The sequence below is a fragment of the Sebastes fasciatus genome, chromosome 11, assembly GCF_043250625.1.
Source record: "Sebastes fasciatus isolate fSebFas1 chromosome 11, fSebFas1.pri, whole genome shotgun sequence".
Taxonomy (NCBI): Eukaryota; Metazoa; Chordata; class Actinopteri; order Perciformes; family Sebastidae; genus Sebastes; species Sebastes fasciatus.
The window spans coordinates 30,586,047-30,608,819 of NC_133805.1; the positions used below are offsets into that span (position 1 = coordinate 30,586,047).

At 39.9% G+C, this 22,773-nt stretch overlaps 1 protein-coding gene across 1 annotated transcript in view; it reads left to right on the top strand.

The window, feature by feature from the left end:
- The window catches only part of LOC141777723 (choline transporter-like protein 5-A), a 41,963-nt gene that overhangs the window by 11,615 nt on the left and 7,575 nt on the right, over positions 1-22,773 (top strand). The window contains exons 2-12 of the mRNA XM_074652240.1: positions 5,533-5,581; positions 7,728-7,801; positions 14,646-14,730; positions 15,956-16,040; positions 17,180-17,308; positions 18,328-18,388; positions 18,530-18,653; positions 19,842-19,925; positions 21,883-21,995; positions 22,099-22,230; positions 22,608-22,707. Coding sequence (XP_074508341.1) covers positions 5,533-5,581; positions 7,728-7,801; positions 14,646-14,730; positions 15,956-16,040; positions 17,180-17,308; positions 18,328-18,388; positions 18,530-18,653; positions 19,842-19,925; positions 21,883-21,995; positions 22,099-22,230; positions 22,608-22,707 — 1,036 coding nt within the window. The remainder of the gene's footprint in view (positions 1-5,532; positions 5,582-7,727; positions 7,802-14,645; positions 14,731-15,955; positions 16,041-17,179; positions 17,309-18,327; positions 18,389-18,529; positions 18,654-19,841; positions 19,926-21,882; positions 21,996-22,098; positions 22,231-22,607; positions 22,708-22,773) is intronic.

A 22,773-nucleotide genomic window follows, 5' to 3' on the forward strand; every position in this document is an offset into this window, starting at 1 on the left:
GATGATATGATTGTCCATAGTTAATCGCAAATGAATCACAAATTTTTTTATCTGTTTAAAATGTACTTTAAAGGGAGATTTGTCAAGTATTTAATACTCTGATCAACATGGGAGTGGACAAATATGCTGCTTTATGTAAATATATGTTTAAATCTATTATTGGAAATCAATTAACAACACAAAACAATGACAAATATTATCCAGAAACCCTCAGAGGTACTGCATTTGGTATAAAAAAATATGCTCATATCATAACATGGTAAACTGCAGCCCAACAGGCAACAACAGCTGTCAGTGTGTCAGTGTGCTGACTTGACTATAACTTGCCCCAAACTGCATGTGATTATCATAAAGTGGGCATTGTAACCCAAACCGCAATTTTTTTCCTAAAGCTAACTAAGTAGTTTTATTTTGAAAAGACTGTATAGAGTTGAAATTGACACGTGCGTCTCATGTTGCTGGACATTCGTAGGAAAACGCACTAAAAGCACTTTGTTGAAAGTCAAATTGAGCGTCACAAAATAAAGAGAATTTTGTGTCTATGAACACGAATCAAATAGATTAAGTTTCGTGACTATTTTACGAACTGCCGTGAGACTGTGTTGAAACATTATTGAATATCCTGCCCTTCCATCTCCCTTTCTTTCTCCCTCTCCATCTCGTGTACTCGTCTTCCTCTCTCACCCCGTTAACTCCATTCCTGTCGGATTTCCTCTCTCTTTTACTGCTGAATAATCTGAATATATCTCCATCTCATCTGTTCCACTACTCCCCACCTCTCTTTTCTTTCTGCCTTTTCATCAATTGTTTCTCTTCTTGGAAAAGGCCTTCACACACACACACACACACACACACACACACACACACACACACACACACACACACACACACACACAGATACACACTGGAAAGTCCTCTGTGATTCTCAGAAGGACTGTCTGACAGGCAACCTCCTGGGCTCTCTTTGTTTCAGCCCCTGTCTCTTGTGCTTCCTTTGTGGACCAGTACTCACTCTACTGAGTAAGTGTGTGTGAGGTCCAACAGGAGTACATCAAAACTTCTTCTTTTACTCACTCATTTCTCTCTGTATCTCAGTTTCTGTATCTATTACCAGGCATTCATACCAAAAAACAGCCTGTGTTACTGTGGCCGTGTTGTTTCAGGTACCTGTGAAAAGATTAAGTATAATCCGGGAAGGATTACACACTTTGAGTAACAGATCCAAGAGTACGTATTAGCGTTTGGTGTAGGGCTGGGCAATATATCAATATTGATGTTGTGATATGAGACTACATATTGTCTTACATAATATAATATCTATATCTATCTATAATGTCTTTTCCTGATTATACCGACGCGACAACGTAGTTGGGGGTATGTAGCGCTCCGCGTGTCCGTCCGTCCTTCCATCCGTTCATGTATCACACTTTTGTTTCTGGAGCAGAACTCGGAAACTATTTAACTTAGGAACTTCAAATTTGGTATGATGGTTGACAGTGTGGTCTAGTTTTAGGAAGGTGAGCTAATAACAAGCAACATCGTGCTCAATAGACTAATTCCATTAGTTCCAAAAGGGCAAAACCTTTGGCCCTACTTTAGAAGGGGTCAAGCGGTGAGCGGGTGTATGTGAGCCATGCTCACTTTCGCCTTGTTTTAAAGGCAGCACTACAGGGAAGTGATGAATTTACCAGACTATTCTAACTGTTTTATTATTTGTATTTACCCACTTAGTCATTACATCAACATTACTGATGATTATTTATCAGAAAATGTCATTGTGTAAATATTTTGTACAAGCATGAATGGTCTACTCTACAATATTGTTGAATATCGATATTGAGGTATTGTTAAAAAATATCACATTGTTTGATTTTCTCCATATCGCCTAACTCTAGTTGGGCGATATGTTAAAATTTTCCAACCGGCCACTCTCAGCCCAACAAGGAGTATCGTAAAAACACACTTCAACAAAATAAAACTCACCAAAACTGTCTGCGTTAGTCTTTCCAACAATTCTTTCAAAATAAATCCTTATTTCACCAAGTTACATCTGAAAATATGCCGACTCTACACATTGTGCCCCCCCCGCCCCCCCCGCTGTCTCTCTTTCTGCCTGCTGGGCAGCAGCTGAGTGGCTCTCGTTCTTTGGAGGCAGAACAAACGCCAATGAACTCATTGCCGATAGCCAATATATTCGTCCAAACACCCAACCCTAGTATATATGGAATATTTGAAAGTCCCATATTGTAATAAAAAGTGAGGTTTTCATGTCTTTTTGAATATAAAGCAGCTTTAAGTGCTCAAACACTCAATCCATGCAGAAATACACACAGCCTGTCTTCCGAAACCTTTAAACAAGCTGTGGGATTTCCGTACTGTGATGTCACAACTGTACAATATATAGACCACGGTTGCGTCCGAAATTCCATACTAGCATGCTATTTAGTACGCTAAAGCAGTATGTGAGATTTTTTAGTATGTCCAAAATCTTAGTATGAAACCAATAGTATGTGAATTGCACACTACGTCGGCATAAATATCCCAGAATGCAATAGTGACGTCCACGTTCATAACAGCAATGATGGACGGTTCTATAACGCTTAAATTTAAATGTCAGAATAAGATTTCACTTTGCTAGGTATAATTTTAAATTAGTTCAGATTTTGATTCTCACAAACCGTCGTTTTGGTCACATGAGGTTGGCACGGGTTACCGTGGTTACACTTCTCCTCCAACCAGCATGAGCATTAGTCATGAGCATAATATGAGACGGTATAATATGCAGGAATTTCCTAAAAAGCAATGTATAGACTGATACAGACTGATGTGGCTGTTGGCTGCTGTGAGCTTGGCTCCTCCCCCAAGCTGTGATTGGATAGTTGATTGTTTTTGATTTGGGCATTTACAGAGAGTCTCAATTTCAAAAAAGAAAAAGTTCTCTACCGCCTCTTAGTATTGCCAGATAGCTTACTACTGCTCTGCCAGACAGGAAGTCAGTTTTGCTGAGGAAGACTGTATGGGCTCTTATTGGACGTTACATAACAAACCATGACTTTGATGGCTGACAGGAAGCAGGAGGATGAAAGAGGATGAAGTGTTGTCCTCCCTCTAAATATTTCCTGTTAGCCATGAGATGCAAATTTGAAAGAAAGTGTGTGTGCGCACGCACTTCTCTTTTCATTATGTGTGTATGTGCCTGTGTGTGTCTGTTTGTGGTGGGTGTGACTATGAAGTATGATGCAGCCGATGTTTGAATCTTGACAAGCATCGTCTCATTTCCATATCTTCAGGAACACTCAGCGTCTCTGTGAAGGAGGGAGGAAAAAGAAAGATATTCAGGAAGAGAGAAAGAGAGAAGAGAAAGAATAAATTACAGTCTCATTTACATGTTCGGCTGTAAACCTCAGCTGTCCAGATGAAGTCTCAAAGCAAAGAATGTCACATAGACTACACATCACATTATGCGAGGTGTTTGCACTTCCGAAAAAGCTGGTAGTGTCACCAATTATGCTGCATTATGCGTAAAGTTACAGTATATAACTTTCATTTTAAATTCAACTTTTTTTTAGTTTAGTTTATTTATTTTTTAGTTAGTTTATAGTTACAATGGTTCACTCAAAACATCACACACATTTGAAGTGAACACATGAAAACAGACAAAACAATTTGGGGTGAATTTGCGACAATTTGGGTGCATTTAGAAATAATAAATGAAAAATTAGACATGGAAAAGACAAGCAACTTAAGAAACAGAAAAACTATCCAATAAAGGTGAAAATCTTCCCGACCCCCAAAAGAAAATAGGCTTTGCAAATCCTTTATGATGAAGGAAATTCATTCAACTTGTGTGTTAGACCTCGAGGATACACGCACACTGGTATTAGTACTATATTAGTATCACTTTTTTAACTTTAAAGATGTTTCAAATTTCCTGTTTGTGTTGTTAATTGTACTACTCTACGAGCCTCTACAATTGCCCCTCGGGGACAAATAAAGTGATTTGAATTGAATTGAATTGAATTGAATTGAATTGAACACCACAAGCTGTTCTCATACACTGTGCGTAGCTATACCTATGAAAGGTAATGCACTATAGTTCGTATATATCTCACGTAATCAATATGTATGTAATCCACGTAATCATGAGCCAGGACAGGTGACGCAGTATAAGGAGCAACAAAGTTGCACAGGGAGGAGGTGGAAGGTCAAAAAGCACCGGACTTTTCACACATTTCCTGTGTAAGTCAACGTTGACTTATTTGTTACGTTACTTCTGCACTTAAGTAACGCTGCTGTAGGTTTTTTTTTTACCCAAACCCAATCTTTTCCTAAACTTAACCAAGTAGTTCTGATTCCTAAACACTGCAGGGGCTAGTGCAGGTACACTCGTAGGGAAACGCAAAAAAAAAAAAAACTTTTTGTAACATATCATACGAACCGTTGTATGAGGATATGTTGCACATCAATATAAATTGTTTATATAAGTAACACTGAATATAAACATTAAACTCCACAGGGCACCTTTAAATGGCAATCGCCTTGCTTTTTTCGACTAGCTTTGATCATTTTCTCTGTCGATAAGCTAACTTTCTCACCTCAACCAATGTAAATGTTTCTACAAATATTATTATTATGTTAAAGGTCTTATTGATGATATTTTTATGTTGGCGAATAATTAAAAAAACTTTGAGAAAGGTGCCGAATAAAACTTTTTAAATCACTTTTTATAAAAAAAAAAATATTATTGTGAATTAATAATTTAAAACATTTTGACAGGTCCAATATTAATGTTTTTTTCATCTCTGTGGAAGATATCTGACGTTTGGTTCCCGCCTCTAACAAGGCTTGCGAGCCAACAGGTATCACATGTATCTCTGTTTCGTCAGCGATCAAGCTGCCAGTTAGTGTGTAAAGAACGGATCAATAGTTTGACGTAAGCGCCCGGTACATTCCGGTACCAATCCCAAGTGCTCAAAAGGAGGCTTCCTCTGCCATGCCTGGACCCACTGACACTGGTGTCTCCATCAGGCTGTAGGATAAGTGAATATTTACCATGGCAACAAGTGACAACTGACATTAGCACATATAAGCTGTCTTAGCTTAATCGGCCGAACAATGACCCATATGACCCATGTGTTGGTGAATGGTACATGGTGAAGTGTGTGTGATGATTGCGTCATCATAGTGCTCTTAGACGCGCTGCTGGTCCTGCTTCCTGTCAGGGTCTGAGCATTCGCCAAATGACTGGATTTTGGACCGACTCCTTAGTCCACTACGTGGGCTGACGGCCAGCAGGCGGTGTTGCCTCTTTCATTTTCAGTGAAACGGGAGTAAACAGGTTCTACTGCAGGTGGTCCGTCGGATGCAGGCTTGAGATGTGAAACAACAGAGCAGACTGTGTCGACTTTGAGCAGCCATCTGCTGCACACCTCAGCCTCCGTTAACTGTTTTCCTCTCCTCTCACCAGGTGCTGATTTGATTCGGTTTGGCCTAAATCCATTAAAGCTTTTTATTTATTTCTGTTTCTTCCAGGAGAACCACACAAGTTCGATCCGTCCTTCAGAGGTCCAGTCCGCAGAAGGTAACTCCATAATTCCTTCTTTGTACACCAAGCAGCAGAGATACCTTATTCAGGGATATTCAGGAATTCAGGGATATTCAGACTGACAGTGTGAGAAAAATAAAGTGTTTATTAGACATTAAAGCATGTAAACATGTTGTAGTAGAAACCCAAAATACATGTATGAAGCTGAAAATGAGCATGATGTCTCCTTTAATAATTAATGTGAAAACAGGGGCAGTGATACCCTGATTTTAAGTCCCTAGCATTGGTTAAGCTCCAAACGTGCTGGATCCTACACTTCCCATAATGCAACTTGTTTTCCCCCTAGTTTGTAAGACTCTCTGTTGTAACGTTTTAATCTCTACACTGTTGAGATACACACTGAGATAACCCCGATGATATCAGCAGAATCTTTTGATACGTCTATTATGGAGGGAACATAACGTTTTTGGAGGTCTTATATGAAGTCTTAATTTCTGATGAATGAATCTGTAGTGGAATGAAAGTAGTTTTCCACTCATCAACTGGAAATCTGACTTCAGTCCTCCCAGTAATTAACCTTCACACATACAACACAGAGACTGTGCTAGCTGGTCACACATACACATTTTCACAAACACATAATTTTGATCTATAATTGCATCTTTTCAGCTGTGTGACTGTGAGCAAATCTGCAGTTATTCTCTCATTTTCCATTTATAATTGCTAAAGAGGAATAACTCCTCTTTCCCCCTCCTTCATTAAACTCTGAGCTCTCTCTTGCTCTGCCCGGAAACCTTTCCTCTCATTTCTTTTCTCTTTATTCCTTTATCTTGCCCTCACCAGCGCCAGAGGCACAATTAATAAAAAATTAAAGAAATGCTTTCTTTGCAGTAGCAGCGTATGTATTATGTATCACGTTTTCTCTTCACAATCACTTCTCTAAACACTACAATGTTTGCCTCGTGATGATTTCCAACTAGAGTCAAAGTTGTATCTAAACATACAAAATCTGTATCAGAATAGTATATAGCAGTGGTTCTCAAACTATGGTACACGTACCACTGGTGGTACGCGGAGGAATCTCTGACTAACGCTTCCTCTGTATTGATGCTTTCCCACCGTTACGCATCAACAGCGTGGCGCTACTAAACCTGAGTGGTGCACCCTGTTTTTCCCTGATAAAGGGACACTGTGAACAACAAACCTGTGTTGAAATCAGCAGGAGGAGAGTTAGTAACGTTAGCTGTTAACGTTAACGGAGGTGCCATTGAATTATTGTTATGAGGCGTTCAAAGTCGGCTCAGGAAAAATGACTATTGGGAGAAGGTAAATTACAACGTTACATGATGTGTTCAAATATAATCTCGTAAAATGTAGTTTTTGGTGATAAACTTGAATAAATACATTTGAAGGAGATTGTTTGAAGGAGATGTTTTCATATCAATATAAAATAGATAATAGACAGAGAATTATGACCTGTTTAACTTCCTAACACTAGCTCTAAACAGCTTGCCAAGAATTTTTTAATCAAAGCAAATATTTAAATAATAATAATCATTTGAATTGTGTGTTTTTATGCAAACAACTACTATAGATGACACTAACAAAGTACAGTACAGTACTGTGTACCGTAGGCTACCCTCCCTGCCCTGAAAAATAGGGCTTTTTGGACCTGCAGTGCATGTTTTTATATTTTGGCATGCTGGGGGATTCTCTGTTTTGTTAATTTTTTTAATGGAAACATTTCTACCCAAAACAGTCAGGCCTGTACGGTTCAAAAACTCCTACATATAATGTAATTTTCTTAATAATATGCTGTTTGGAGTGATGTTCAGTATAATAAATGCTGAAAAATAAGTGTGCAGTATGTTTTCTATAAATTAATGTAGTGATAAAATAAAGATTACGTCTGACAGAATTTGTTTGGCCCCCGGCAACAATCTGGGTTTCTCATGTGCCCCCCCCAGGAAAAATAATTACCCACCCCTGGTCATATTGGTGGTACTTGGAGTGTCAAATATTTTCTGAGGTGGTACGTGGTGTCAATCGTTTGAGAACCACTGCTGCATATAGGATATAGGATAGTAATCATGGATCCAAAGGTGACAAGACAAGTATAAAGTGACTGTTGTATGAATATTGCCGCTGTGGTTTACATCTTGTTTCGCCTATGTGTTTTCAGAAGCTGCACTGATATCTTATGTTGTTTGATCTTCATCATTGTCATCCTCGCATATGTGGCCCTGGGAATAGTGGGTGAGTGAGACACACACACACACACACACACACACACACACAGTGCCCTGAGTGTGGAGAAAAAAGCCTCTTTGATCAGACTCTTCTTGCAGTGTGTTCTCCAGTGAATATACACACACATGCAATCTTTGTTGTTTCCTCTTGATCTCTCAATATCTGAGCCACACACACCATGATACTGTGTGTGTGTGTGTGTGTGTGTGTGTGTGTGTGTGTGTGTGTGTGTGTGTGTGTGTGTGTGTGTGTGTGTGTTTGCGTGCACCGAAAGTGCAACTCCTTATTTAGTCTTGTAGGAAAGAAAGTAGTGCTGTGCTGACCACTATACAGGTGGGAAGTTCTCACAGGAATTAACTTTCACACACACCACAAATCCTGCATGGTAGCTGGACACACATGTACACCAAGAATCACTTGGTTTAACATATCAGCTGTCAAGGATTCATTGGTTCAAGCAGAAGCATCAGCTCCACATCCATGAAACTCCAACTCAATAAGGTTTTATTGTTTGTGGGTCCCGTAATTGAAGTGAATGCTTATAACTCAGGGAATTCTAATCTCCCATGTAAGTATAATATTATAATAAGTATAATATTGTTATTATTTTAATTGTAGAGAAAACTAAATTTGTTAGTGACTGTTGAAAACCGGGAAGATTTTAGTGTTTTACAGATATTTGTCGGGACTCGGGACACCCAGCTTGAAACCAGGACAGTCCCGGACAAACCGGGACGTCTGGTCACCGAAAGTCATATAACTACATATAGTTGGATGAACCTGTATAACTAATATGTAATATGTTTCTATCAACAATGTGTGAAAAAGTAGTGATGACGGAGAATTATCACTGAGCAAGAGCTTTTTTTAATGAAAAATCTCTGTGGATGTGTAAATAGACAACTGTTTGCTAACACGTTCCCCACATCAACTTAATAAGGGGTGAATTTGTCAGATGTTGTGTGCTGCTGCCCTCAGCTGGTCAAAAATCAACTGATGCAGCTTTAAATGTTGAGACCTGAAAGCAAGATTGTTGCTCATTATTCATGTCTCTCATAAAACTATCCAAACTAATTATGAGTGAGCTTTCTGATGCAACTTGCATTGGCTTGTGCTCTATCTCCCCTTTAAATCATATTTTTCGCATAATTGACCATAGTTAATTGTGATTAATCACAAATTATTCACAAATTTTGTATCTGTTCAAAATGTACCTTAAAGGGAGTTCTTTCAAGTATTTAATACTCTTATCAACATGGGGGTGGACAAATCTGCTGCTTTATGCAAATGTATGTATATGTATTATTGTAAATCAATTAACAACACAAAACAATGACAGATATTGTCCAGAAACCCTCACAGGTACTGCATTTAGCATAAAACATATGTTCAAATCATAACATGGCAAACTGCAGCCCAACAGGCAACAACAGCTGTCAGTGTGTCAGTGTGCTGACTTGACTATGACTTGCCCCAAACTGCATGTGATTATCATAAAGTGGGCATGTCTGTAAAGGGGAGACTCGTGGGTACCCATAGAACCCATTTACATTCACATATCTGGAGGTCAGAGGTCAAGGGACCCCTTTGAATATAGCCATGACATTTCTTCCAAAATTGCTTTTGCCAAAATTTTGCGTTTGTTTTTAATTGGAGCGTTATTTAACCTCCTTCCCTACAAGCGAGACACGGTTGGTACCAGTGGATTCATTAGGTTTAAAACTGAGCTTATGCGTTAAAGAAATTAGTGGCAACAAATTTGCTTAAACTAATTTCCGTCAACGCATTATTATGGCGTTAACTTTGACAGCCCTAGTTCTTGGGTATCAGAACAGAGAAAATATACAAATTCAACATTCATTAAAAACAGCAAATATCCTAATACAACCACTGGCCATGCCGCTTCTGTCTTTCTCTCTATCTCTCTCTTTCTATCTTTCATCCGTTCACACTAGTTTCCCTGATTTATTTCCTCTCCTTCTGTGCCGCGATCACATTGATTGTGTAAGTGAGGAGAGGGAAAAAGAAAGAGACATTGGGAAAAGAGAGGAGAGAAAGAAAGAAAGAGATGAAGGAAGGGAGAGACAGCCAACTGCTGGGAGGCTTATCTGAGAGATAGAGAGAGGTGTGAGAAAGCGAGGCAGTGGAGAAGACAATAAGAGAGCAACAGAAATCTCTTTGTTGCCAAAGCTGATTGATTTGTTCAGCGGCTCCTGAAGTCACAGCAGGAAGTCGAGGAGGGAAGCTGAATTAAAGCATTTGATGTTCTGGAGTTTACAGCTCCATGTGAAACCATCAGTGGAGCCCAATCTCCATGCACAGCACAGACTTTGCAGACTTTGCTTAATGCTGACACACTAAAACTCTGATGCTGTTCAGCCACTTCAAGAGCTACAGCGGCACATTATCCAAGGTTTTGATATTGAAAATACGGTGGTCTTGAAAGCTCAACGTACTGAATTGCTTCACTTAGATGCTGATCAAATCACCATTTCCACAAGTCAAAGCCTTCATCTCCACATGGAAAAAATTTAGTATTTTTAACCAGGCCTTTGGTATAGACAGAAATTGTTGCCTCTATTTGTTACATAAATCAATGCCATTTGTCACCCTTTACGTCTGGGCTGAAGGTAAACAGTGACGAGGTAATTTCCTCTGACTTCGTCTGAGGCAGTGTTTTCCCTCCGTTTCATAATGAGACGAAAATATGTGTACGCTTTTCAACCGGTGGGGTTCGCACAGTCTGCCGGGGGATTCAACTCTGCGGGACGGCTGCTGGGTGGAGGGAGGATCCCCTCGCTGGGAACATTTCCTCCGTGGCGGCGCACCTCAACCCGCTTTGGCCGTGAACATTACAGCACCCCTCGCCCCGAGACCTCAGTTCAAACTATGCAGTGTACCTGTTCATCACATTTAGCTCTGATGCTAACATCGTGGTTATACTGTACAGTAGAGGGAAGTGTTTGCTGAGGAGACTAGCGTAGCTAGTTAGCTGACGTAATGCGATGCACTTAATGCCTCAGATGAGGCTGTGCTAATCCATGACGGACAAAACACCTATCTCCTAACTCCATTTGAGCTTGATTTTAGTAAAATATTAATAATACTAGAATGGCACTCGGAGAGCGCAGACCTCCGCCAAGCTGCGTGACTTTAAAAACAGATCACAGCTCACAGCTGGCTGTACCGTGAGGTGGTCGGCTTATTATTAACACGGTGTGTTTCCGTGTAACTTATCGGCGGATGCCTCTCTCATTCAGCAGCCTTGTTATGTCTGTATAACGTTACACTATGTTGTCTCTCATCCCATCATCTACCATTTTTTTCTTTCTCACTGCGGACAGCCAGCAGCTCCCGCACACACATCCACACACGTATCTCTCTGCTCTCAGAAGAAGGCGGGGTCATGCGTCATCAACGCGTCATCAGTTACACTGCTCATGTGTTATACCCTGTGGTCTTAATGCTCAGGCTGATCGGGATCCTTAAAAATATTTCTGAATCCGGATCATGACAAGGATCGCCACCAAAATCTGATGGATTCTTCATTGTGCCACACCCCACCCTTCCAAAAATGTCATTCAAATCCATCGTGGACTTTTGGAGTAATCCTGCTAACAAATAGACAGACAAACCAATGCCGGTGAAAACATAACCACAATCCTTGGGCCAAGGAGGTAATAATGAGGCATGCATGTATTTGACCTAGGGCTGTCAATTGATGAAAATATTTAATCGTGATTAATCACATGATTGTCCATAGGTAATTGCGATTAATCACAAATGAATAAACAGCTGTCAGTGTGTCAGTGTGCTGACTTGACTATGACTTGCCCCCAAACTGCATGTGATTATCATAAAGGGGGTATGTCTGTAAAGGGGAGACTCGTGGGTACCCATAGAACCCATTTACATTCACATATCTGGAGGTCAGAGGTCAAGGGACCCCTTTAAAAATGGCCATGACAGCTTTTCCTCGCCAAAATTAAAGTGCAAGTCTGGAGCGTTATTTAACCTCCTTCTGAGCCCGCTACGACCTCCGAATGATCGATGTTGCAAGTTGCGTTAATGCATTAAAGAAATTAGTGGCGTTAATACTAATTTGTGTTAACGCGTTATTATCACATTAACTTTGACAGCCCTGATCTGACTATACATAAAAACACAACACCAACTTTGACGACGTAGTTTTCAATTATTTTAAAAACACTTGATTTGTGTGTTAAATTTGGTGTCTGTCATCATCACTGACCTGAAGGCAGATTTAGTGGAAGAGGCTCCTGAAGCTTGAGCTGCAGTCTAACAAAAGCAGGCAGAGTGGAGGAGGATGACATCATCTGTGTCCCAACAGCCACTCCTTAAATCCCATTTACTAGTATGATATCACCCAACGGTTAGAGCACTGGGGGCTTCGTTTCACATCCTTCTTTTCTTCCTTCCTTCCGTCCTTTCTTTCTTTCTTTCTTTCTTTCTTTCTTTCTTTTTTTAATTTTAGATGTGAAAAAATCCCAAACTGTTCAATACTTCTGTATAGTTTTTCTTCCTCTCAATATGGAAAGTATCTGAAACAGCTGATTTAAACTGTCACGGACAGAACTAATGGCTTATGTTTTCATTAGGGCTGTCAAAGTTAAATGCGATAATAACGCATTAACGCATATTTGTTTTAACGACACTAATTTCTTTAATGCATTAATGCAATTTGCGATTTTACTAGAGCCAGAATCGCCTGGTGATACTTATCTGCTAATGCAATCCATTTATGCTACTTCTGAAGCTACTACTCCTATTCCTGCTTCTATAGATGGTGCTGTTACTATACCACAACTGTACCTCTACCGTGTGTGTGTGTGTGTGTGTGTTGCCCCATATCTTAGTATGAGCTCATTCCTAAATCACACATCCAGGGATGAGTGTGTGTGTGTGTGTGTGTGTGTGTGTGTGTGTGTGTGTGTGTGTGTGTTACTGGGGGCTACTGTGGTGACATCACCCTATAAAAGAGGACATTAACTCACTAATCCTGCTTTACACACAGACATGCATGCACTCACCACACCAACTGTCACACACACTTCCACCTGTGTGCTGTAAGTGACTGTATGGGTGAATAAATAAAGACATAAATACACACGCTCACAGGTGCACACACACACACACACACACACACACACACACACTTCCACAAAGAATCACTCCACTCCAGCTCTGCTACTACCAAACACTGATGACATCATTTCTGATGACATCACCCTCTCTCTCTCTCTCATGCAAACTTGTACTTAGCCCCCATCTCTTTTTTTCCTCATCCCTTTTTCCTTTCATCAGCACCACACACACACACACACACACACACAGTATGAACACGGTCTTTCTCTTCACTCTTTCCATTGTCGTTAATTACATCAACCATTTTACTGCACTGGTAATGTATGATTGTCACAATAATGAGAAGGTTTACTAGTCAGGAAAGGCAGGTGATTAAAAAGCCACTAATTCCTTTGTGTAGAGAGGATAGACAATTTCTCCAATCTTCCATAGTAGCATAGAAAAAGCACAAAACCTGCTTATCAACCAATATTCATCTGTCCATTTTTTAGAATACATCTTCCTTTCCAGAAATATGGAGAAAAAAAGGATTTGAAACAGTTTGTGTGAAGCATATAGGAGCAATGACTACCAGTATCAGCACGAAATAGAAAGGTATCTAATAGGGCTGTACAATTCATCGAATATTACTCACGGTCACGATTTTGGCTTCCCACAGTTAAATGATAAATCATAATAATCGGCTGCGATATTGACGTGTAAGGTGCGCGCTCCGCTAATAGAAAACTCCGCTGCATAAATCGAGTGCTTCCTAAACTAACAGCTAGAGATTAACCTCTGGTATATCCGAGTTTTTGACGGTCATACACACACGCGTGCAGCCGCCACATGATATTTTTTTATGTCAGCACACAGCGGCACAGTCAGTAACGTCACACACACACACACACACACAACATGTCGTCGGTGTGGAAGTTCTTCAGAAGACATAAAGCTGCAATTTGTCACAACTGAAAGTCCAAAATAAACCGTGGAGGAACAACCGAAAAACGTTTGGAACAACTAACTTAATCGGACACTTATTATAATAATTCATTCCCCATGATGCTGCTCAGAGCTATGACAGTGACCGGCTCGTCTGCCAACAACACGGACCTAACAGCTACCGTTAACAGAGGTTCCATTCAGTTACATTATGATGTGTTCAATCTCTACTCAGTGAAAACATGTATTGGGCGAAGGTAAATTATAAGGCTATCATGATGCGTTCAAATGCAGTCTTGTAAAACGTAGTTTTTGGTGAGAAACTTGAATAAATCCAGTTGTTTTAAGGAGATGTTTTCACAGCAATATAAAATAGATAACAGAGAGAGAAATATGACCTGTTGAACGTCTCTACTAGTCTTTTGAGCGATTTTATGTAAGGCTTAGGGACAACACACAATGCATGTGGTAATGTACTGTAGTAAGGAGGTACATACTAGCATATTTAAAGATAATGGTAATATTAATGTAGACAACCCAAGTGCAGGAACACAAATCCCATGACATAAATCACAGTAATGAGGTGCATTTTTCTAATTTTATGCCACAGCAATGTTTTGGAACTGAGGGGTGATGGATGGTTGCAAACATGCAAAATTCATCATTTATTCACACACACACACACACACACACACACACACACACACACACACACACACACACACACACACACACACACACACTGCTTATAGGATGTAGTCTATCTACTTCCTGTTTCTCTAAATGATCTGTCCGTCTGTGTGTCTGTCTGTGTGTCCAGCCTGGTTACATGGGGACCCCAGGAAGGTGCTCCATCCAACAGACAGCTATGGCCAGTTCTGTGGTCAGAAGGGGACTTCCAATGCGTAAGTCACTGATATTACACCCAACAGTTTCCCATGTTTCCCACATGTTCATATGTAGTAACCCTAATGATCTTAGTTCGGTGTTTATAGTTATGTTGCATACTGTACTTGCCTGAAAACATTGGAACATGACCATGTTATTGGGTTATTATATTTTATTAATGTGTTGACAGAATTGTATTGGTTTTGGATTATTGTTTGAACCTAATTATTCTGTGTAAAGTTTTAAAATGATTTGCCCCTCGGCGTCTGATACCGACGCACAGACGATTTATAGTTTTAATACTCTTGAATTTTGGTTGAATTATCCCTGATACAATTTGATTGTGTGTGTGACTGGTCCCGAAATAAATTGATGCAACCATAGTGATGAATGAAAGCAGGCTGATAGGGATGTATTTGTCAGTTTCTGAGGATTAAGTAAGATGTGTGACTGAGAGACACAAACATACAGGATGTTTCTCTTGTCTGTGCTACCATCTACTGGTGAGTCCTTGTTGCTACATGCTGAAGTGTTCTGTAAATATTCACATCATACAAACAATAAGTGACCCACTGCCATTAAAAGACAATTTTTTAAAACCTGGATTTGTCTTGATCCTATAGATCTGACACTTTGGGCACCCCCTCACCCATGGATGTTCACAATACTATACTATCACTGGATTACTTTGATAATAAAGAAAAATTCTCAGTCAAGTTCTGGAGTTTTAAGGAACCCCTTTTTATGATTTCTAAGCAAATGTATGCGTGTTTATTTGCCTCTAATGGACATCAGAGGAAATTATATTCTCAGGAGTTGTAAGGCACATTATGTCTGTGTGTTGTAACTCTGAGAAGGAGTACAATTCATTGGGCATTAAGAGTTTTAAAGTATATCTATCTCCATGAGCTGCTGACTGTGTTGGTGAGCGGCCAGTATAATTAAACTAATCACTATAAACTGTAGAATCTGTAGGCCAACGGCACAATATTTTGGTACCGGAAGCATTCTGGTTTCTGTTTGTAGTCCGAGTAGTATTGAGGAGTCACGTTCGAGCAGGCTTTGGTTGAATGCAGGTAAACAGTGTGGAGGGTAAAAGAGGCACAAAGCATTGGCTGAAATGCAATCTTGGAACCCACTAAGCAGATACTGCAGACTAGAGAAATGTGAAATGGCTTGTGGGACGTCACAGATTGATGATATACTGTATGTGTTTGATTTAACATTAACACTTTTTTGCAGGAAGAAACCCATCCTTTTCTATTTCAACATCTTGAAATGTGCCAACCCGGCTATACTCATCAACCTACAGTGCCCCACAACTCAGGTACTTTATTAACTTCACATCTGCTACTACTGATGATGATCATGTCAGTTTAGAGTAACACACATATTGAATGTCAAACCGACATGTTCTCACTCCCAACTCGTCAGATGTTACAGCTTGGTCAGTGCCCCTGCAATTCAAACTATAGCCCTCTTGCGTCAGTTTTGGATGCGTCAGGGACGGTGTGTCAGTTTCCACCTGTTACATGCATAGTGTCTTTTCAAAATAAACTTCCATGTGCATAGGAAATGTACAGTTTCTGCTTGTTACATGCGTACTGTCTTTTCAAAATAAACTTCCATGTTCATAGGAAACATACAGTTTCTGCTTGTTACATGCATACAGTGTCTTTTCAAAATAAACTTCTGCGTTCACAGGAAACGTATAGTTTCCGCTTGTTACATGCATACAGTGTTTTTAAAAAAAACACTTATAGTGTTCACAGGAAACATACAGTTTCTGCTTGTTACATGCATACAGTGTCTTTTCAAAATAAACTTCTGCGTTCACAGGAAACATACAGTTTCTGCTTGTTACATGCATACAGTGTCTTTTCAAAATAAACTTCTGCGTTCACAGGAAACATACAGTTTCTACTTGTTACATGCATACAGTGTATTTTCAAAATAAACTTCAAGCATAGTTTTACTTCGTTTTTAGATTTGCTTGGTTAGGTTTAGGGAAAAGTCATGGTTTGGGTTAACATAAGTATGTTTGTTACGTAAAATAACTGCATTTGTTACATAACTTACGCATGTGACGTTAGTTAAGTTTGCCAGTTTGTAAGGTAATAAGTCAACGTTGACTTGGTTTCACATGGAACATGAACAGTTGCTGACTGTCTAACACTGACGTGGTTGGGTTTACATTGGAGTTAGTTGAGTGCCTCAGTGCATCGGTACCAGACAACCAGGGGCACTGACCAGGCGTCGGTATTTGATGAGTTGGGAGGGAGAGCGGGTTGGTCACACCGCACGCTACCAAAAAGTGGCACATATTTTCTAGTGCTCATTAACTTAGACCAGATTGCAGTTGTCAATAAAAAAATACCGTTGGCATTGAAAAAGGTGTGATCCATATGTCTATAACAGCAGTAAATCAAATCACAAAAGTACTGTCTGTGTCAATTTTTCTTCCAGATGTGTGTGTCAAAGTGCCCGGACAAGTTTGCCACCTACACTGAGATGCAGCTGCAACACAAACTCAGCAAGAGTTACTGGGAATATTACAGACAGTTCTGTAAGCCTGGCTTCAATAACCCTGACAAGGTACCAACACTGATACATCATACACATTTATATTTTAGAGCAGATATTACTGAGAGTCTTTTATGTGGTTTGATGAGCTGTGGTTAGATGAAAACAGTAATGTACAGCATGGAGTACATGAATTCAATATTTTGATAATCAAAGTTGATCTTGTTCAAAACTTAAATGTACAGACTCTCAAGGTATAGCCAGTGGGCTACCTCTGACTCTGAAAAGTGAAGTCAATGCTGAAGTGCCTTAAACTTGCATTCTTTCTAATAGCCAGCAGGGGGCGACTCCTCTGGTTGCAAAAAGAAGTCTGATTGTATAGAAGTCTATGAGAAAATTAGCCTACTTCTCACTTGATTTATTACCTCAGTAAACATTGTAAACATGAGTTTATTGTTTCAATCACTAGTTTCAAGCATTCTTCAATACAGCATGATGTTCATTTAGTAAATCATGGTCCCATTTAGAGTCAGATAGACCATAAAGCAGGGGATGCTTAAGGGCGTGGCTACCTTGTGATTGTGGTCTGGAAGTTGTCCGTGTTTTCGTCTTCCAACTTTAACCCTTTCACAGTGTGTTTTCAGTTTCTGAAAGTTAATTGTAACATTTTGGTCGCCAAAAAATGTCTTCTTGGACGTTCGATTGTAGCTCCAACCTCTCGTGTCACCTCTGGTTGCAAAAAACACAAGATGGCGACGATCAAAATGCCGAACTTGAGGCTCTAAAACGGCAGTCCACAAACCAATGGGTGACGTCACGGTGACTGCGTCCACTTCTTATATACAGTCCATGCCAAGGATTAGAGAGTGTCCAGTATTTGTGACCTCACAAATACATCTTGATGTAATCCTGCTGGAAACCTGAATCCACCCTTTTTCAAAGTTCAAACTAACAAAAACGACCTAATTTTGGTTCTCCTGGTTTTTGTTTGTATTCCTTGTGTTTGTGTGGGCAAAATATCTTCACAAAGAACCAGAACACTCATACATACTATTATTCTAATCCTCCTGTCTCTCCTCTGTTTCTTCCAGCCAGTAACTCAGGTTCTACGAGATGAGGACTGTCCCTCCATGATTGTACCCAGTAGACCATGTAAGGATGAGATGCCTCTCTCCCCAACAACCTAAAAAAAAATTAAAAATTAAACTAATGTCAGGTCACTCACCTTGATATTTGGAACTATAATGCACTCATATTGAATATTATAAGAATGTGTCTGTGTGTGTCTGTCAGTTCTCCAGAGATGTCTACCAGACTTCATCACTCTGAACGGGACTGTGACTGTAGCCAACAGAACCAGCTTTAAAGACGCTCTGGAAATGGCACGCAGTGTTACTGAACTCCAACATGCTGCCAAGTACTGTAACCTCTAATACATATTGTTTATGTGTCTTTTGCTGCGTCAACTTGTCAAAGATTAATCGACAGCACTAACAATACTAACTGCGCTTTATCCAACCAACACTTTTCACCCCAAACACATAAGAACCTGCAGGGTGACTTACTTTCACTTTCTTGTCACAATTTGACTCGTTGGCATAATTATATTTCTACAAGCTCATATTTTATCTTGTGCAAATCTTGCAAAAAATATTCCACAAGTCCACACTAAACGACAGGTTGAAACTAGTTAGTTTGATACTAAAGCTGCGTCGATATTTGGTTGCACCATGGAGACGTAAGACTCATCTTAGTTACTCAGGCGTAAAGTCCGCACTAACCAAAATGTCGCAGAAAAGGATGTTTTCACTCACTGTGCTCAATAAGTGTGTGCAAAAACAAGTCTCTCATGCCCAACTGTCTTTGTCAAGTTATTTAAGTAAGTAAGAAAGTAAGTAAGTTTGGAGTGTTATTTAACCTCCTTTTTGACAAGCTAGTATGACATGGTTGGTACCAATGGATTCCTCAAGTTTTCTAGTTTCATATGATAGTATCTTCACTCCAGATGAATTAAAAATCACAAGTTGCTATAATGCATTAAAGAAATTAGTGGCGTTAAAACATATTTACAGCCTACACTGGCAAACTGTTATAAATTAGTAGTTTTTAGAAAGTTATCTAACCTGATGTATTTGTTTGCCAACACTATAACATAAGAATCTGATGTCAAGTTCAGTCAAGTTAGCAGCTTTTACACAAAAAGGGTCTATCACAGACTTTGCGGAGGACCTACTAAGGGCTAGGTGTAAGACTTTAGTTGTAACTAATGCCTACACTGGAACTATTTCAGCTGGTGCAACCCCTAAATATGTTAGTAGCTTGTAAACTCAGAGTTCAGTTTGAAAAGATACGTTTGAAGTTACACATAGCTGGTGCAACCCAGTGCAGATATGTTGATGAAAAATAGCTCATCGAGACCTGGAATGCAACATGTATAGTAGTAGTGTTAGCATCCAGCTGATATACATGGATCCTAAACACATGGCATCATGGCTGTATCTATGTAATGTCTTTGTCTCTGATGTAACATTAATGGGACCAGTCTTCTGTCTCTGTTCAGGACCCTTTTTCATTTCTAGTCAAATTCCTCCCTCTCTCAATGCAGGGGCATAACAGGACTAGTGGACACTAAGGAGCTGGGCATGAAGATAGTAGAGGATTATGCCAAGTCATGGACCTGGATACTCATGTAACTATACACACACACACACAACAACATCCCCACAACAAACCGGTCTCAAAGATATTTACTCACCATTTAGCCAGCACTGTTCCTCAGAGCTGTTCTGCCTATGTCCACTTTCTTTCCAAAGTTTCTAATCAGTAGTTTCTAAATTGTCTCCGTCACTTTCTCTCTGAATAACATCCACAGTCAATTTACTTGATTCATTATTATCTGATGGTCCATTAATGTTTAAAGTTTATTCCATTAAACAGATCTGTCACAGTGCCTCACGAGTCTGTCACAAGTTAAAAGGCAACTTTGTTTTTTTTTCAACCTGGACCCTATTTTACCATGTTTTTGTATCTAAGTAGGCCTATATAATTGGGACAATTCCTGATCGTCTTTATAACCTCGCAACAACGTAGTCGGGGGTATATAGCGCTCCGTGTGTCCGTCCGTCTGTTAGCATGTCACACTTTCGTTTCCGGAGCAGAACTCGGAAACTATTTCACTTAGGAAATTCAGATTTAGTATGATAGCTGACAGTGTGGTCTAGTTGTGCCTTTTGGGGGTCAGAAGACAGGGTGCCCAAACTTTTGGGTATTTTTCCAAAAGGGCAAAACCTTTGGCCCTGCTTTAGGAGGGGTCAAGCAGTGAGCGGGGGTATGTGAACCACGCTCACTTTTGGCTTGTTTTACGTCCACTAAAGTGCTTGTTTTTGCCACTGACAGGCTTGAAGTGTCTGACATTATTATGGAAAGGACCCAACAGAGAAATAAAACCTTTTCCTTACCTTTTGTTTAATCCAGTCTGTTTGTAATAATAACATAGTCTTATATTTTAGATAGATATTACTGAGTCTGTTCACTGACTATGACTCTTCTCTGCTTTATGTTACTATCACACTACATTTTAACATTTATGTTGTGGCCACAATAGCTGTTGGGTGCATGATATTATGTTGTGTTCAGACCAAGAGTGAAGCGCCTCGCTTTACGAGTTGGACCGCCGGGATCATTTGTGTTTATTTGCGCTAGAAGCGCCGGAGAGGAGAAGGAGCTTGTCTCCATAGATACCAGCAACTTTTATTTCCTCCATCAACCATGGAAGAAATAACCACTGTTGCTGCTTTGTAGATGTTGTGGAAGTCCCAGATATGTTGGAAAACCAAACGCCACACGTCGCCACTGGGGTATGAACCCAAAATAAACAGATTGTGCTGTGATTTAATTGCAATAAACGGATCAAAAAGAAGCCGAAATAACTACATAATTGTAAAAAATCTGAATTCATGTTTGTCAGGTCTGTCTGCAAGACGACAAGAAGACAACTTTTAAAATGCTTGTTTTCTGAATGGAGTTTAGATTGATCAGTGCCAGGCTATGCAGCTGCTCCATCAACACACAACTTAACATCTTCTTGGCATAAATACAGCAGCGACGTTGTTGTTTCTACCATAGACAGTCTGTGGTTTCTACACAGAGTTTGGTCCATTCTTTGTACAGATATGATGTACTATCGTAGCTCTGGGTGACCACAGACAGATACAAGATTTATTTCTTCCATTTCTGATTGAACAACGTCAGGACGTCAGTGACGACAGGAGGAGAATCTTAACGCTGAGAGGCTTTCGCGACAGCGTCACGTGAATTTCTCGCTTGAGTTGAAATATTTTGCAAATTTGCGTCTATTTGCCTCTTTGCATTTATTGCCGCACAAAAAGTTTGCTTTGCTCTTGGTGTGAAAGCGCCATTATGGTTCTTTCCCCTGTACTCTTAAATACTGTGACAAACCTGAAAATATTTATTTTAGAAAACTGATGAAGCATGTGGAGGCTGTCGAAAGTCTCCAAATCTGAACCAATGTGACAAGATGAGGATGATTTTCAAGAGTCAGGTTCAAGTTGCGCTGACATACAGAAGCTTCTATATGTTAACATTATGTGGTGAACTCTCCCTTGTATCTGTGCATGTGTTGACAGAGGTCTGCTGATATCCCTGGGTGTTAGTCTGATCTTCATCCTGCTGCTGAGGTTCACAGCTGGCTTGCTGTTGTGGACTACCATCATCACAGTCATCCTGCTGCTGGCATACGGTGTGTACTTTGGGCAAGAACAACTCTTGTAATAGTGAAAACGTTTCTGTAACCTCTTCAGATTCCTCACTGAAGGTGTCCGTCTGTCTGTATGTGTGTGCAGGTATGTGGTACTGCTCCATGGAGTTGTCCCAGCTGAGACACAGACCAGGCTCGGATGTTGCCATAGTAGAAGTGGGCCTGCAGACTGACCTGCAGGTCTACCTACAGCTCACACAGACATGGATCATACTATGTAAGTCTGTTTGCTTTATGAGATTTCACCGGAAGTCATTAGAATAAAAACATTATACAGCTTATACAGCTTACACACAGTTTATCGTCTAAGTATTGTATATAGTATTTACTGTAAGTCTAATGCAGTTAGGGCCAAAGTGCAAATGTACTACGGAGTATTAGGGCCACATTGAGGGAAAAACATTTGGAGATTTCCAGTATAAAGTCATAATATTACGAGAATAAAGTCATAGATTTATTTTGAGGGGAATCACAAATCATTTAGAGTTTTCTAAACAGTTATCTTGGGGGGAATTAGAGCAAAAGCAAAAATGTAACAAACATTGGCCCTGAAAGTACAAAAAGCATTAACTGTGTGTTGTGTGTGTTTGTCAGTGGTGTCTCTGGGAGTGACGGAAGCTTCCATCTTGTTGATGTTGATCTTCTTACGGAGGAGAGTGCGAGTGGCAATCGTCATGCTCAGAGAGGCCAGCAAGTATGAACTCTAAAGACAGTAAAGGGACATGATTTAAAATAAATATATGGTATGATAGTTGTGTTC